This window comes from Penaeus vannamei, chromosome 15 (assembly GCF_042767895.1).
Source record: "Penaeus vannamei isolate JL-2024 chromosome 15, ASM4276789v1, whole genome shotgun sequence".
NCBI classification, from domain to species: domain Eukaryota; kingdom Metazoa; phylum Arthropoda; class Malacostraca; order Decapoda; family Penaeidae; genus Penaeus; species Penaeus vannamei.
This window is the reverse complement of record NC_091563.1, coordinates 41,580,204-41,597,465: the sequence shown is the minus strand read 5'-3', so window position 1 is coordinate 41,597,465 and position 17,262 is coordinate 41,580,204. Positions and strand designations below refer to the sequence as shown.

At 36.2% G+C, this 17,262-nt stretch overlaps 1 protein-coding gene across 1 annotated transcript; it reads left to right on the top strand.

Moving 5' to 3' along the window:
- Positions 1 to 924: 924 nt before the first annotated feature.
- Positions 925 to 15,373, top strand: Ifrd1 (Interferon-related developmental regulator 1). The gene is made up of 9 exons (XM_070130824.1): positions 925 to 1,210; positions 10,342 to 10,416; positions 10,730 to 10,859; positions 10,984 to 11,137; positions 11,709 to 11,891; positions 12,206 to 12,327; positions 13,027 to 13,181; positions 13,604 to 13,845; positions 14,275 to 15,373. Exons 1-9 carry the CDS (start codon positions 1,147 to 1,149, stop codon positions 14,449 to 14,451), a joined length of 1,302 nt encoding a protein of 433 aa, XP_069986925.1. The 5' UTR covers positions 925 to 1,146; the 3' UTR covers positions 14,452 to 15,373.
- The last annotated feature ends 1,889 nt before the right edge of the window (positions 15,374 to 17,262 follow it).

The window sequence follows — 17,262 nt, the reverse complement described above, 5'->3', positions numbered from 1 at the left end:
CGTACGCACGCACATTATTATTATTATTATTATTATTATTATTATTATTATTATTATTATTATTATTATTATTATTATTATTATTATTATTATTATTATTATTATTATTATTATTATTATTATTATTATTATTATCATTGTCATTATATATTCAGGTATGTGTATGTTTACGTATTTTTTAATTATCCTGAGAATATTTCGGCATTTACGAATGTGGGAGTTGTAGTCGTCTGCTACATGAAAACCATGCTGTAATCTTCGACTATTTTATTTCTCTCTCTTTCTGCAAAGAATTGCTGTCAGTATCTGATATTTGCAACTTTACTACCTTTGAGTTGTATTCTGCTTCAGTGTTATACAGAACACAAGCAAAAACTCTGCCCCAGTATAGATTACGCAATAACTAGCAATCACTTTCGTATTTAAATTTTCACAAAAAGACATGCCAAGACGTATATGTGTTTGACATGTCTTATAAGTCTGCAGGTCACGTATGTATATATACTGTGAATCAGCCGAACCTTGCGAAAATGTCCGGAAGCAATAATGCAGTATTGCAAATGTCCTTGAAACCTGAGTCATTGATCAGGGTGATGTATGATAATATACATAGTAATGTGTGCGGGAGTATGCTCGTACGTCCTACATTTTTTAAAAGGATACATGCGTTGGTGGATATTTAAGTCATCTGAAAATAAAATACTATTGGTCGGGAGTGAAGTATGATCTCATGGCAAAGTGAATCCAAAGATTTCGCCATTTCTTGAAATCCATGTCACGTTTTTCGTAAATGACGAGGTTCATGTGTGCCTGCCCAGTCGTTATCATTTCGATACGCACTCTAACAAACACCCCTTATCAGCCATAGTCCTTATCTAAAACAGCCATCATCCATATATAGACCGTAGAAGGCGCACGAAAGGTACGACAACTTGGCCAGGCGCGCGAGAGTCCCTTCGCCCGTGTTAATTCCAGCCGAGCAGCCATTCAGTCTCGCGCCTCAACACAATGCGTATGGTATTTGGGCAACAATCTTTCTTAATCTTTTCACAGGCTGTTTACTGGTGTTACTTTAGGAATCCCAAGACTCTGCCGTCGTGATCTGTTAGAAATTTAGGTGCATAATAGTGAGGGTGTCTTTGAAATATGCCGAGGGATAAGAAGAACAAGCGTGCTGCTGCTGCTGCTGCTGCTACTGCTGCAGCTGCAGGTGAGTACCAAAAAACTTTTGTTCTTTTGCTAACTTTATAGTTGTGACAGGGAATGTTGTTCATTAACAAGGAAGTTCCTTCTGCGACAAGGAAAACGGCAAAAGATGTGTTTAAACAGTAGCTTCTTTTGTGTGCAGTGGCCGCCAGCTGCTCTTGCTTTGTCTGTCGTGTCAGCTGTTCCTCGCTGGCACTCGCTCCAGTTGCATGCGAGAGAAGGGGGAAGGGATGTGCCCAGCGCCCGTTGGCCCTGCTCGTTCTGCTTGCCTGCTCGTGTCACCGAGAGAGTGAATTTTGTGTCAGACAGAACCATTGGCTACTAAATCGTACTTTATTGTAGCGATGTTACCTTGATTTTACCTTGCTTCATTTCTTTTATTTTACCTTGCTTCGTTCCTTTTATTTTACCTTGCTTCATTCCTTTGATTTTACCTTGCTTCGTTCCTTTTATTTTACCTTGCTTCATTTCTTTTATTTTACCTTGCTTCATTCCTTTTATTTTACCTTGCTTCGTTCCTTTTATTTTACCTTGCTTCATTCCTTTGATTTTACCTTGCTTCGTTCCTTTTATTTTACCTTGCTTCATTCCTTTTATTTTACCTTGCTTCATTCCTTTTATTTTACCTTGCTTCGTTCCTTTTTGTTTGCTCCTTTCTGACTTATCAGTAGATCTCCATCCTCATCTGTTAACGGCACGGCACAAGACAGTGTCGTCCACGTAGATTTTATCATTCGGATTTCTTGTGTTTTGCAGTGTGCTATTAGGGCTTTTATAGTCGACAGTATGAAGACATTATTTGATGTACAAATTCAGTATTTGCTGTAGCTCTTTCAACTTTCATCTTTAACTGTTGAAGGAACAAATTATAGATATTTGTTGGTAATTGTTGAAGACCGCGACGCACCCTAAATGATGTTTTTCTGCATGAAATCCTATGATTTCATCGATTTTCGGCGTTGTTTCTTTTGCGAATGAATCGTTCAGGAGATCGAGTACCATTTCTCCATGGACGATCTTGATTTGATAGTCCCGTTAGAAGGGGAGGGCATGAAGTATATCAGGGAAATTATGGGGTAAAACAATCTTAACTAAGAAGAATAACGATCAAAAATGCGTAAAACTAGCACAAAAAGCGCTTAAAATCGGCCAATGAAACTCTACGGATGTAACCGCCATCTTTTAAAGTTTACGGATTGACAGGAAATAAATCAAAAACATTACGGGAACCAAGCCCACATTTCGATAAAACTCTACGGGAATTCACACGTTCCAACCCCCAAAAACGTGTTGACCAATAAACCAACCTAATATATTAATATAAATTGCCGTGACTAGGCGTGCCCTTCGGGCACTGCCCGAGGGGAGGGTTGATGGGGGGCAAGCCCCCCAACACCCCCCAGGACACATTCTCTCCACCACAGTATGTACGGCAAGACAGAGCTGCATTCACACCATAAAATAATATACCAAATACCTTTATATCCGGAAACGTGAAACTTTCGTTTCTTTGTACTGTTGGTATTGCTTCGATTTTAATCACCTTTTTCGTCCTTTGGAGCTCTTGATGGGCTCAGATATAAAACTGGGATGGTTACTAATTATTCTTCGATGCCACTGTAAAGGTCTTAAAAAGAACCCAGAATCAACACAACACTGGAAACGCAACATTTCTCACCGGCTTTCAATCTCGAAATGAGCGGTATGATGAGCTGTCAACCTGTGGCTGGCGCAAGAGTGTGAAACACTCGATGCGCAGGATTCGATATGAGGGTATAGATAAATATAAAAATATGCAAATGAAGTATAATAACATTACTAAAAGACTTAAAAGGTATAAATGCGTACCAGCAAACACAGATAATTAGCCAAATATCGTTTTGACAAGCGTGTAATGATACATGGACTAGTTCGCGAACGCAAAAATGCGTTCGTGGGTCAGTGTCGTGTTTTTCCTAGCAAGGTAAACAAGCTCATCGACTTAGAATTTGAAAGGCGGCCGCGCGTTATATTTTCGTCCTTTAGCGGTGACTATAAGGCCGGTGCATCTTAAACTATACGCTATCCCCTTCTATTTTTCCCGCTCTATAAGATGGCGGTGTCCATTTTCCTCTATCTACGCGCGTCGCGGTCTTCAACCTCTACCTATTTGTTTTAGCCAGCGTATAATTCTGTGGAAAAGAGCTATCCGATAGGATAAAATCCGGGATATTTAGCTATTCTATAGGAAATTACTAATTCATTTGTGTTAATTACATCTAGATATACTTGTGAATATATATCATACATAAGACTGAAGTTGTCGCGCTTTTAAAATAACCAGATTTTGTGTATATTGAGTAGTGTTCTTGAACTATGGGGGAATTCTCACTGGAGCGTGGGATTAATTCATATCTCACGAGGGGAGTCAAGGCAAATGAATGGCAAGACCAAACTCCATTTTTTATTACGTCTGAACTGATTACGGAATATGCATGATTTAAACCCAAACCTTTTTGTTTTTTGTCTTTTTCCTTATGTATTATTTTTACCATATTTACTTTGCTATCTTGAACATAACATATCATTTAACTTTGCGTTTACCAAAATATTTCGGTTAATTCACTCAGTTTTGTGTAAATATGAATTTGTAGAAATTGTGCATTTTAATTCAAATTTGAAAACCCATCAGCAATTTTACTTTCCATTAGTCTCATAAGATTTAATTACAAAAGAACCTGTGCAGCTATTTAAGAAGATATTAAAGCAAATTATCATTATTTTATGCGTATTGTTCAGACCAGAGCATAATGAGGAAGACGGTCTTTCAAAAAGGAATGTCATTCTGCCATATGGTGAGGTAAAGGGGTGAGTGGAAGCAAGAAATTCTCAGGATATTATTTCATGCGATGTCTTAAAAAAGAAAAAAAGAAAATATTCCTATTCTAAAAGATGTAAATAACCAATGACTAATTTTTAAAGAGTTGGTATACACATATTTTGCATACAGGTGTCAGACACATCTTGCCGTGATCTGATTTGCTTGCAGTGTTTGCATACACACTACCAGGTTCTGCACTGGTAGTGTGACTTATTACTGGGATATGTCAGGTAGTTTATCTTACTGCAAACTTATGAACATTATTATTTTTATATCAGAAATATCTTTTGTTCCTTGCTTATGGTAATTGTGAAATTTTGTAATATCCGCCATATTTTGTAATGATTCCACATTTTTAGCAGTAAATTCAAAGTAAATGGATCTTTTAATAGACTTAAATGAATATGAGATGATACTAAAATGGAATAGTTATATGGAGACTAACTAAGAAAGTCAAATATAAAGCAGAGAAAGAAATTGGTACATCACAGTTAGAAAAAATAGGAGCACAATATATCAGTCAGAGTCCCTAAGCACATATGTCAAAAAGTCTTGATTTCATGACATACACTCATAAAAAAGGCATTGTATTTTTTATATATATTTCAAAATTTATTTAGTAAATGTACATTCTAAATGTTTACTATGCGTTATATATCATGTACTTTTTTTGACAGTTCTTTTGTCACAGTATTCATTATGACTTTAGGAAACAAAGTTTATTGCCAGTGGTACTTGTGTTTCCGAATTCTTTCACAATTTTCCAGTTATCAAAACAATGAAGGAGCATGGCAATCTCAGTGATATTACTAAAGTCAGCGAAGTACAATAATCGTGTTGTAGCTACCCATACCCATTGGTGATTAGAGAGTTATCGCCTTCCAAACCACCCATGCACACCATTACACATCACCAAAAGGAAACCCACTTTACCGTCAGATAGGAAAGGTGGTGATTAGGAAGGGGTTTAGGGATGGAGCTCCCAGCGAGGGAAACCTTGCAAATGGAGGCCCTGGCTCGGAAATTACAGTTGATTAGTTGTTGTTTTTTTCCTAGGTCCGCTATGTTTTTTTTTCACATGCCAGTCTTTCTACGTCATTAGGATTCATTCCTTCATACAATGCCAGGTTGAATCCTCCGATTGAATCTTAGATTTGGGTTTTCCTTTATTTACATATTCTTTATCACCTGCTCCAAGTCTTGGATCACTATTTAGAATGCCTGTTACAGACAATTTCGCCCATTTTCCTATACCAGAGACCCCTGGTTCGCCATGGCATCCCCCAAGATGGTTGACTAGTATTTAGCACAAGGATCACAGTATGCTCCCATCAATCCCTTTCTAAAATCCTGATTCCCTGTTTGTCTTACAAAACTGTAGAGGGTAGGAATAGAAAAAGAAAAAACAAAATTCTAGTTCCTCTAGCTTTTATAACAAATATGTAATTTTTTGTGATAACCTAATTTTTTGACAGTTCCATAAACCATCTTTCTTTGACAATTACCTGAGAGGAATGTGTTGCTCACATGTGTCAATTGTGGGACATTAAAAGATGGATATATATGTGAGTGCATGTTTATAGATATAGATATAGATATAGATATATAGATATAGATATGTATATATGTGATATATATATATATATATATATATATATGTATATATATATATATATATATATATGTAATATATATATATGTAATATATATATATGTAATAAATATATACATATATATATATATATACATATATATATATATATATATATATATATATATATATATATATATATATAATATATATATATATATATATATATATATATATATATATATATATATATATATATATATATGTAATATATATATATGTAATATATATATATATATATATATATATATATATATATATATATATATATATATATATATATATATATATATATATGTATGTATGTATATATGTATATATAAACATATGTGTGTATATATAAATATATATATATATATATATATATATATATATATATATATTATATATAATGTATATATATAATATATATATATATATATATATATATATATATATATATATATATATATATATATATATATATATATTGTGGCCATACAGATGAAATAAGTATTAGTCTCCATCCTGTCATGATGTCAGTTCCTATTTGATAACAGGGCCAGAGAAGAGTGTGATTTTGTAGGTTCTACCTAAAGGGTTATGCAGATAGCAGACAACAAATTATTTGTAGAAACATATTGTTCTGTGATTTGTACACAAGAGAAATTTTCAGTTTCTTCTTTCTGAAACAAAGTTGTAACTGCCATCCACTTTTGGGTCAATTCCATATGGTCACACCAGTTGGTTAGGGGGTCAGTTTGGGTATGCAGTTGTAATGTATTTTATGAATAGGATTACCATGGAGACCAGTTGGGGGACTGAGGTTGGGCGAAGGGTGAGGATATATTGCGTAAATACCAAAGGGATCTGCCCTGGGGGGAATTAGGTAGGATAATAGTAAAAAAAAATTGCAGTATAAGTACCATGAGGGTTGGTTTAAGTTTATGGTGGTATATGTTACTGTACATTTTTACTGAAAGAAGGAACAGGTTGTAGACTTTCAAAAGTTGGTTTTTGGGTCCATGGACTTTCATTGATTCTGAGTACATTTGTAGGGTTTCATTCTCAAGTTTTAGGCATTTCTGTTTTACCCCATGAATGGCCCCTCACATCAAGATGTATATTAATCCACTGTATCCTGGTGACGTGAAAGTCGCTTCAATAAAAGATTAAGCCAGTGATGGATAACAGGAGTGTGTTTGAGTCTAGTTTCATTGTACACCTCTCAAATATCATGCATGCAAATGTACAATTACTACTACACACTAAAATATCATCACATACGGCAGTACACCTGGCAGTGGCAAATAGAATAACTTGTGATATGTGAGCATGTTTTTTTTTAATAGAGGGTTATTTATGATGGAGGGTGAGCCAACCAAAGTCCAACACAATAGTGGCACATTGCCAGGTGATCACCAAGGATTCTTCCTTTCATGCTCTAGGAAGGCCAATAAACCTCACATATGTGGCAGAATAAAAAAAAAATTCATATGACAATATATGGTCAAGTGTACAGATTCTGTCTGGCAAGAATATATGCGGTGGAGGTTTGTTGACATTTTTCAGAGCTGACAGACTGATTGAATGATTTGCCTATGTGGTCAGGTACTAAAGATTTTCCTATACTTGTTATCAGGAAAAGTACACTCCTGTTCCTAGTTCTCAATTTATCACTACATTAAGTATCTATGTCTTAATTGATTCATAAGAGAAATGTTATTGGCAAAGATTACTTTATTTGTAAAAGGAGTGTTAAGCTTCCATAGATGTGTATGCTCAAAACTTTAATGGTTCTTTGATATATATGGGATAGCTACTAGCAATAGGGTATCATGTTGTCATGCATATATGACTACCAAAGTGCAGGGGTAAGTAAGGTACTGGTATCCTGGGACAGAAATGTGTGTGTTCCAATAGCTATATTGTATCATGTATTATTTAGCCTGGTCTAAGCTGACTGCCCATCATTGAAAAAGTGGGAGAACTGCTTCAGACAAGTTTTCAAGGATAAGTAACTGGTCAGTGGATTATAGGAGCACTTAGTCTGAGGACCAAACAGAAAATATAAATAATTACTTTTATTCCATTTGTTACAATGGTTATTCTTTGTGTGACTGTCTGTTTATATTTACGTTGAAATTAGACCACCTATGCAAGGAATGGCTATCACTATGGTGAATAAAAATAAATGTGTGTGTGTGTGGGGGGGGGGGGGGGAGTTTATGTATGTATGCATACATGCATGACCTATGGGGAGGTCAGAACAGTACTGCTTGTGTGGTTTAGCCTGGACATATAGCCAGTACTACAACTTTTCTACTTTTTTTGAGATATATTTTGTGCCAAAATCCAAGAGACATTTAAACAAGTTTTTTTCTGGCATAGTACTTCATGGCAGTTTTTAGAAAAGATATGAGCATTTTAGATATGGTATTGTGCAAAGACCATGTCAATTTCATGCAATATGTGAATGTCAGTCAGACCCAAAAAATGTTACTATTGTTGCTAGATGGACCTATTGCATAGGCCTAGCTCTATATGAAGTGGATAGAAATTACGATCACAACAATGGAAGCATTGACAACATTGCTTCAAACTGAAATAAGATGTTATCAGCTCTCTTTGAAATGTAATATACTATTGTTGGATTGGGATATATTGAAAGTGAAAGTGAACTTAGATGTAATGGATGGTTTCAATGAGCCTGCCATATGGTATTGTGAGTGTCAACATGATGCAGACTGAAGCTTGGTAAAGATGACACTAGTATGTGTAGAATGCTTTGTCAAGCTCCATATAATTGATTTTGTCTTCATTTCATGGATGGCATTGACATTTTCTATGACTCCTCTCCCTTGCTGCAACATGACTTCCAACACCAGCCACAGAAATGTTCCATTGTCTTGAATGCGGACACCCCAGCAGGACAGTCATAGCCTCATCAACCAAATCATGCTCGCCCAATCAGCAGGGGAAGGTCTGGCTTAATCAGGGAGGGAAAGGAAGAGAGGGTAGAGTGAGAGAGAGAGGTAGTAAACAAGAAAAAGGGAGTTAAAAATAGGATGAGATATGAGAGAGGGAGAAAGAAAGAGAACAAGGGAGTGGAAAAGGAAAGGAATTTGCAGTTAGGATGTGAAAAGGGAAGAGGGATTGAAAAGCAAAAGGGGAGTTATGAATAGGACAAGAAATAGGGAGAAAGAGCAGAGGGAAGAGACAAGTGATATATATATCTGTGTGTGTGTGTGTGTGTGTGTGTGTGTGTGTGTGTGTGTGTGTGTGTGTGTTTGTGTGTTTGTTTGTTTGTTTGTTTGTTTGTTTTCTATCTAAAGATAGAATACAAGTTCCAAGAACTGAAAGATTATGTAGGCTGCAGACAAGAACTAAAAGTTTATGAGGGCTGCAGACAAGAACTGCAGATTATGGGAACAATTTGTTTTTACTTCCAGCCACTGAAACAGGCTGATAGTGCCACATTAGTGCACTCTCAGGTGCTATTGAGTGTTAACCCCCCCCCCCCCCCTCCCATGGATCCAGCTGCTTCTTTGACAAAATCGGGGCTAACAAAATTGGCCACTCTGATGGATGTATGGCTTGTAGGCTGGGCACACACGAACACTTGTGTGATGAGAAGACTGCATGCCTCCCCTTTGCGATGTTATTTTCTCTTTTTTGCTCTTCTTCTGCTTAATATATTTAGCTTTTTTGCTGTTTTACTTAAAATGTGTATATTTGTCATTTGATATCCTTTATCCAGATGGGAATGGACTGTTTTCTTGTATTTGTGTGTGTGTGTGTGTGTGTGTATTTTGATATGCACATAGACTATATGGGCGAGCAAACTGCTAGATATCATGATTGCAGTCCACCTTAGACCCTTTTATAATGCATTGCTATTGGAGGTGTATCATCATTCATCTTGTTTAGGAGCAGAGGACGACTGTGGCCAGTTCTTTAGGATATTCTGATATGTAACTCAAGCTACAGCATATGAGTTTATGTAGTTAATCTCGGGTTGATATTGGTTCATTTACAGCGTCCTTATGTTGGCTAGATGTCTTGTTTGCACTAAGGAAATGGAAAATTAATTTGTCTTGTTTGTCCTATACTTAATAATGTACACCCATTGTTGTTGAATCTTTGCCATTCTCTTCTGAATATTTTATGCTGGTGGAGATGTTTCCCTCAAACTTCTTAGCTGACACAATATTTCTTCCTTTCTTTTTCTTAACTCATTTTTGATGGAGATTGTTGAATCTGTAACCCATTAGCAATGGTGGACATCCAATCACTCGTGTTGGGATGATGATTCACATGCCAGATAATTACCAGCAAGCACTAGTGTACACTCAGTGTTTCTTAACTTTATTAAGAAAAAAATTGTTATTTTTCATCATCTTGTTGTAAATTCCAATGTAATAAGAAGAAATCCTGAATAAATATAAGGTGTATTATGAAGAGTAAAAGGTTTTATTGTTAAGTTGGAGCATATCTTGTCTTCCTTGTAGAAGGGGCCAGGAATGGTTAGATTTTCTCTCTCATATTTTCTATGTACTAATTTTCAGTACAAATATAACGTGTCTTTGTGATTGGAATCCAAAATAGTTTTCTAACAATTTCTTAAAATTTGTGTTGTTTTCAGCATTGCCAGTTGCAGATGATGATACTGCAAGCATTACCAGTGACAAGACAGACTCCACAGCTCAGATTACTGATGGTATGTATTATTTTGTGGTGGAAAATTATCAGCAATTCGAGCCCCATTATGAGTGAAATTTTTATTCCAGTTATTTTGAGATTATTTGGTAATTGTGTAATTGCAGTAAGAGAAAATGTTTTATGGAAGAAGAAATTTTCCTCTTTAGAAATATTTGTTTGTGTTAGGTAAAGAATCTCAATTTTATTTGCAATTATTTTTGCAATGAATCTCCTTAAATTATTTTGGAATAACAATTTTTCCTTTAGTTAAGATTTGGCCTAGTTTTACAAAATAGCATTAAGGATGCATCATCTTTTTTTCTCTATATTAGGAGAGGAAGGTCTGTCGGAGATGGAGACCTATGAGCAGAAAGTGCGTGAAGCAATGGACTTAGCCTTGGAGAAGTCTGTTCAGACTCGCACCAATGCCCTAACAGCTTTAACAACCGCTTTCCAGAAAAGGTTTGCTTTTGATTTTGGTGTGAAACCGTGTGATACCTCAATCATTATATGAATATTCTGTATGTAAGTGATTTTAGTTTTATGTTAATTCTTTTTCTCTCTCCCCCAACCTGATTGCATCCAGGGTGATGACGCAATTTCTGCTTGACAACTACCAGACAATTACCGACTTAGTGGAGCGTTCATTGAGGAAGGGTCGAGGTCCCGAGCAAGTGGCTGCAGCACGTCTGGCCACGACGCTGGTTGTTAGCCTCTCACCTGTCGCTGAAGCTGAGAAGGTGTGTTTTTGTCATTTTCTTTCTATAAAAGGTGTGAGGTGTGATCTTTATGGGAGTAAAAGATTATGTATATGGTTCTAGCTGTGATATTTGGAAGTTCCATTAACCTAGTGCCGATAGGTAAAAATGTTTGGCAAGTGAACGTAAGAACAGGATTGGTGGTGCGTATCGGCAGTTTCTCCTGTTTGCGCCTGGCTCGATTGGTAGTCTGCGAGCGATATTTAGCACCTAAAAGTTTTTATTTTGTTATGATTTATAAAAATATTAAAATTTTGAAGGTTTACCTTCATTATAGGTGCCATTGCTTAAAATCTTTACCATATAAACGAAGCTGCTACTATCGGAGAAAAATAAACTCCATCCGACGAGCCAGTGGCACGGGAATGGGCATGATATGATGCCATTCGTGTCCACAACAGCCATGGCATGTACGTACATGCCACCCATCGGCTATGGATTAATTTCAATGTATTTTACCAAGTTAGAATTCATTTTTTATTTGATGGTTTTATTTGTATTAATATATGTATGGACACAAATAAATCTTTGTTATTCTTTTTGTTCTCTGTAGGTTTTCAAGACCCTAAACCCGATTCTGACAGTGTTGGTGACAGATCCCTCTGCTGCAGTGGCAGCACGGCAAGATGGTGCATTAGCAATGGCTTTATCAGCATTCTTAGCATGCCATGATCTTGCTGATGTTACTGCTGCCATGAACACTCTTCATACTCTGTTTGCCGGATCACTTCCAAAGGTAATTTGTTGGGAAGGGAAGAGGTTATATCAATGGTTTGCAAACCCTTGATTGCATGCCAAATGAGGGTCAGACAGATTGTGTCTCAAAAAGTTGAAATAATGCAGGTTTATATCAATTTTAGTAATGGACATTTGTTATTCCTTTTGATGGGTGATGAAGTATATGATTTGACTTGGGTTATTTGATCAGAAAAGCTGTATTCAGATGATGATAACTTTTGTTTTTGTTATTCCTTGTAAGACATTTACATTTAACTGAAAAATTAAAGTACTGAAAAACTGTTCTAATACATTTTTCTATCTTTTCTCTAGGGTAATGGAGAATTACCCAACCATCCTCCAGCAGTGTCTGCTATGCATACAGCAGCCCTAAATGGTTTCTGTTTGTTGTTGTGTCTCTTGTCACCCACAACAATTTATACAATGGCTAACAAGTATGTTGTTCCTATTTATTGTTTAAAAGTGATGAAAGAGTTTATGATAGGTGAAACAGTTGCTGTCATGGCCTGGAAATCTTTCAGTCAATGTCAGGGAATGCTGGGTGTTAGTGGTGACTGTGATGTTGATGGGCCTCACTAAGTTTATCTTCCTTATGTTGTATATTAGTGGTTCCCCAACATTTTCGAGCTAAATTCTCGACATCAGCCCTTTGAAAGAAGTGATAATCAGCATACATTTAATCACATGGTATAATAATGATGTTTAGCAAAAGGATGCTGAGCTGTCTACAGGCTTGGGTAGACCATCTTAGTAATGCAGTTTCTACAACACTACTGTTTCCCGTACTCATGGCCAGTCACATAGTCTTACTTATATGTATTGTAGGCACTTTGCTGTTACATGTGACTTTGCATGCTACTGTATCTAGTTGCATTTGCCAACCACTTTAGCATTCTTATTTTTCTCTCCTGTAACTTAAAGGCTATGTGATGTTATTTATTCCCATCCATGCCTTTCCTACAATATTACATTGAAACTAATATACATCATTGTTTCATTGGCTTTTTGGTGTGTACTGTCAGGCATTTGATCTTAGTATATGAACTGATATAGATTAATCTCAATAGAATGTGGTAAAGAAAGATTAAAACTTTTTCTTTGATATTATTATGATTTCTTATCTCTTTCTCCAGATTAGTAAAGGAGATGTTTGATCTTCTGGGAAGTAGTGATTTGGATCTACGTATTCAGGCAGGCGAAGCTGTAGCTTTGATTTATGAGACCGCTCGAATACATGATGAGGATTACTCCTGGAATCGAGAAGCAGATCTTTGCTCCGTTCTGAAAGGTAATTTTACCCATTATGTCCATTTATTTCAGGTTTTAATTGAGATTTAGTTTAATTCTTGGTAATAGTTACGTAGTCCATGCTTCAGCAACTTAGTCAATTGTACTTTTTAAAATTTATTCTCCTTAACACTAAATACAAATAAAAAATATGATTATCTCTTATGCTTCCTTGAGGTTTGTCTTAGTAGCCAAAGTTTTACATAGAGTAATTTTAATATAGAAAAGGAAAATAATTTTTAGAGTGGATTCCATTCAATGCAAGACAGGACATATGACATTTTATGAGAAAATAAGTCAATATCTTAAAAAAAAAGGGGGAGGGGGGGATTATAGATTTATGAACATAAACTGAACACATGTGCCAGATCCTCAGAAAAGATAGCAAATGAAAATTTAAGTCTTCCTTTCTTTCTCTCTTAGAATTAGCTACAGATTCCCACCGGTTCCGAGCAAAAAAGGACCGGAAGCAACAGAGAGCATCTTTCAGGGATGTTGTGAGGACAGTGGAAGAAGGGGAACAGCTGTATGAAACAGTGTTTGTAGGGCCACAAAATCAACGCCAAGAACTGATCCTTGATACCTGGTCACTGAAGTGGCAGTACTCTTCCTTATGTCACATCATAGGGCAAGGGATAAGTGTTCACATTTCTTACAATATTGGGGTAAGTCAAGTCAGTATAAGATATTGATATACATTATTATTGTGTGCTTGCATCAGTTACTCTGTCATTTTCATCTGTCAGCACTGCTTTTCTCGTTACCACGAATCCCCTAAGTATTACTTGTTTTCTCAAAATATAAAAGCAGATATTTGTGCGTTTACATTTTTAATGTTTTAATATAAATTTGACTGGCACATAGGAAAAGCATTAAGATTTTTTTTCAGTGATATGTATATGAATTTAGGTAAATCAATGTAGCCTCATTCTGGTCTCCCAACAGAAAAAAAATAGCACACAGAAAAGAAAAAAATGAATGCATAAATTTGAATTAGTGAATACTTAAAATTTGTTTAAATCCAGTGTCTTGACAGCAAAATGGCAAATAGGGTGCTTAATATTATTTGGTAAAACAAGTCTTTATTTTTTCAGATACGTGACATATTTGCATTGGGACCACCACCAATTCAAATGGACCATGGAATGGCACTGCTAGCAAGGAAAACCCAAAAAAGACCAAACCGGGAATCTCCAGCCAGCAAAGCTCGACAAATGGCACGCAACAAGAACCGTGACAATAGACAGGCAGCCAAAGTCTATGAAGATTAAAACTTTCTCTGTTATATTTTTGTATCAGTTTAAATCAACAAATATCCATTTATTCTCAGAATGCATCTTTATGTTGTCCTTTCTTCTCTTTCTTCTGCTTTTGAATGGAGCAGTGGATTAATGTGTATGCAGATGGTTTTTCTTTAAGGATCACTTATTTTGTAGTTTTCTGAAGTCTGACGACCTAATGCTTGGGGAAGGAGACTAATTTGTTTTTATGCAAATTTATATGTGAGGAAATGGATGGAGGAATATTTGATATCTCTACAGACATACATAAGTGTATGTGCGTGTATTAAATACAAATGTAGTCAATACATACTATCATACACAAATATATCTGTACTTAGATTTTTTTTATTCCTTTCTGTCTTCAGATATTTGTAGGTCACCCTGTGAATAGAAAAGCAGTGAAACAGGACTGAAATGAATTTACATTTTCTAAAGATGTAGTATAGATGGTTTGTAGCAAATAATACACACATGATTTTCCTTACTATTCCTTTGTTTCACTCATGCTTATTTTTTATAAGAAATGTTGATCGGAAGAAATGTTTTTCATTTCAGTCTAGGGAATAGACTAGTATATACTTTCATATAAGTCATTCATGACAATTATTTTATTTGAAATATTCTATAGTTTCACTGTACTGACTTGTATTTTTTACATGAAATTTGGAGGGATGTTTTTTTGTGTGTGTTTGATGCTGGTTAGACCTAAAGATGATCCTATCCCTGTTCAGTTCTTCATTCTTTCCATGATTTGGAGGCATTTCCTGTAGTCACGGGGAAGCTTCTAAAATTTCTTGGTTTTCCCTTTCCCAGTGAGTATTCAAATGTTTATAGAAATATCTTGCAACCATGCCTTGCTATTAATACTATATTTGCCCTTTGTGATGTAGAAAATAAAGTACAAGAGCAATATTGATTATCTTTGTCCCTAGCTTTAGTCACTATTTAATCCTTAAATGGTGGGTGGCATAACATAAAATCCTTGTCAAAAAGGGCAGGTGGGATATGTTCAACTCTGAGACGGATGGTATTTTTCCTGTTTGAGGGTCACCCTGCCACTGTTTAAGCGTTAATTTAAAAGATAAGAAAGTGGATATGATTGAGTGTGTACTTTTTACTACACACCTAGACAAAAAAAAGGTGTAAGGATGATTGATTTCTCAAGTTTAATTTGCATTTCTAAAAGGCTTTTCTATAACATGACTTATTCAATCTGTACCATTAATTTGATTTATGAAGGTCAGTGGCCAATATGAGCTTAACTTAACACATAGAAGTATTGGACCATATTAAGTAGAAATATTAAATACATATTAAACTTTGTGTATACATTCATATGATAGTGCAATTTTAAAGAAATTAGAATCATGGAGGTCCCTGTCTGGAGCAAGGTGAAATATAATTCCAAAATAACCTCAATATTATAAATTAACATTACTTACTATCATGCTCATGATGCATATGGTACATCATGGGTTGTCTATTTGTTTGTAGTATGGGATTATCAAATATTTATTTTTGAGTCCGTGTTAACCAGTATAATATGTGGACATTTAAAATGCTTTTATCTTAAATAGATTGCATAAACTTGTAGCGATAAGTGTTCCAGACTGCACATTTTAAGCAAAGCGCTTTGGTGCATTCAGTATGGGAGGATGTGTAAAAAGTCTCTTGGAGGTAGATAACGGATGAGTTATAAGATAAAAGGATATGAAGAGGTCAGGTCTGTGATAACAGAAACCACAAATATTCCAATGTAGGAAAGCTAAAATTTAGTTGTTCTATGAGTGATACGGTTACAGTGCGTGTTGGAGAATTTAAAGGGGAAGAAGCTAGGGGGTAAGATAAGGAATTAGAGGAGGGAGGTATTATCAGGAGGGGCATCCATAGGTGGAGGATCTGGGGAAGGGCATAGTTGTGACATAGGGATTCACGTGTGTACCCAGGAGGGAGTGGAAGAGATAGAGGGGATGGAGGGAGGGTTAATGTAGGTGTAGCTGGAGCTGATGGGGACAGGCTGTGTTTGGAGGGAGTAGGAGTAATGGGTGTAGGAAGAATATGAGTAAGAGGGGGATGGATATCAGCAGTTACTTTGAGTGGAATTTGAGGGTGGATGAGGGTTTTTGGTATCATTTTGGGACTTAAGCTGGTAGTTTTGAATATCTTGAAGTGGAGAAGTGGACAATAAGGCTTAAAGTAGTAATAAGGGAGCTGAGAATGTTGGGAGAGTAGGAATGTCTCCTGGAGATTGAGTCTTGACTTGGGTGGATAATGTACTAGTAGGTATTGAGGAGTGGGTAGTTTTTGCAGTGTTCAGAGTCATGGTCAAAGGAGAGCCTGGGATGGGGGAACCGGGAGTTTGAATTGGTGGGGCTATTTGATGAAGGCGCAAGCCTCATTGCTCCTAACAAGGATATAACATCTTCATTAATGGCCATGGTAAGCCTAGACTATGTTGGGGAAAGAAACACTCCACCCCTCAGGGTCCCCTTGAAGGGAAAGGGACAGACATCTAAAACAGGGGAATACCATGCCCATGGTTCCCTCAGGCCATTCAGGACTGGCATAAAGTCATCCTTTCATCCTTTCAGCAAAGCTCTCCTACCTTAGGAAGTGGATAGCAGAAGGGGTTGGAGATGGGATGGAAACAAAAAAGCAGGAGGGGAAAAACACACATGCAAAATTAGTTGAGTCGAGGCTGAGGTCCAAGGTAGGGGATATCTCCAACATCAGGTTCCATCAGGACTGTGTTTTTGGAGAACTAATGGCATCACAGAAAGTATAAGAAAAACTCCACAA

Excerpts from the sequence above, each read along its gene's own strand:
- Ifrd1 (XM_070130824.1), top strand. The coding sequence starts at position 1,147 with ATGCCGAGGGATAAGAAGAACAAGCGTGCTGCTGCTGCTGCTGCTGCT. Across the intron at positions 1,211-10,341 it reads TGCTACTGCTGCAGCTGCAG|CATTGCCAGTTGCAGATGAT; the intron begins GTGAGTACCAAA and ends TGTTGTTTTCAG. Across the intron at positions 10,860-10,983 it reads ACAACCGCTTTCCAGAAAAG|GGTGATGACGCAATTTCTGC; the intron begins GTTTGCTTTTGA and ends GATTGCATCCAG.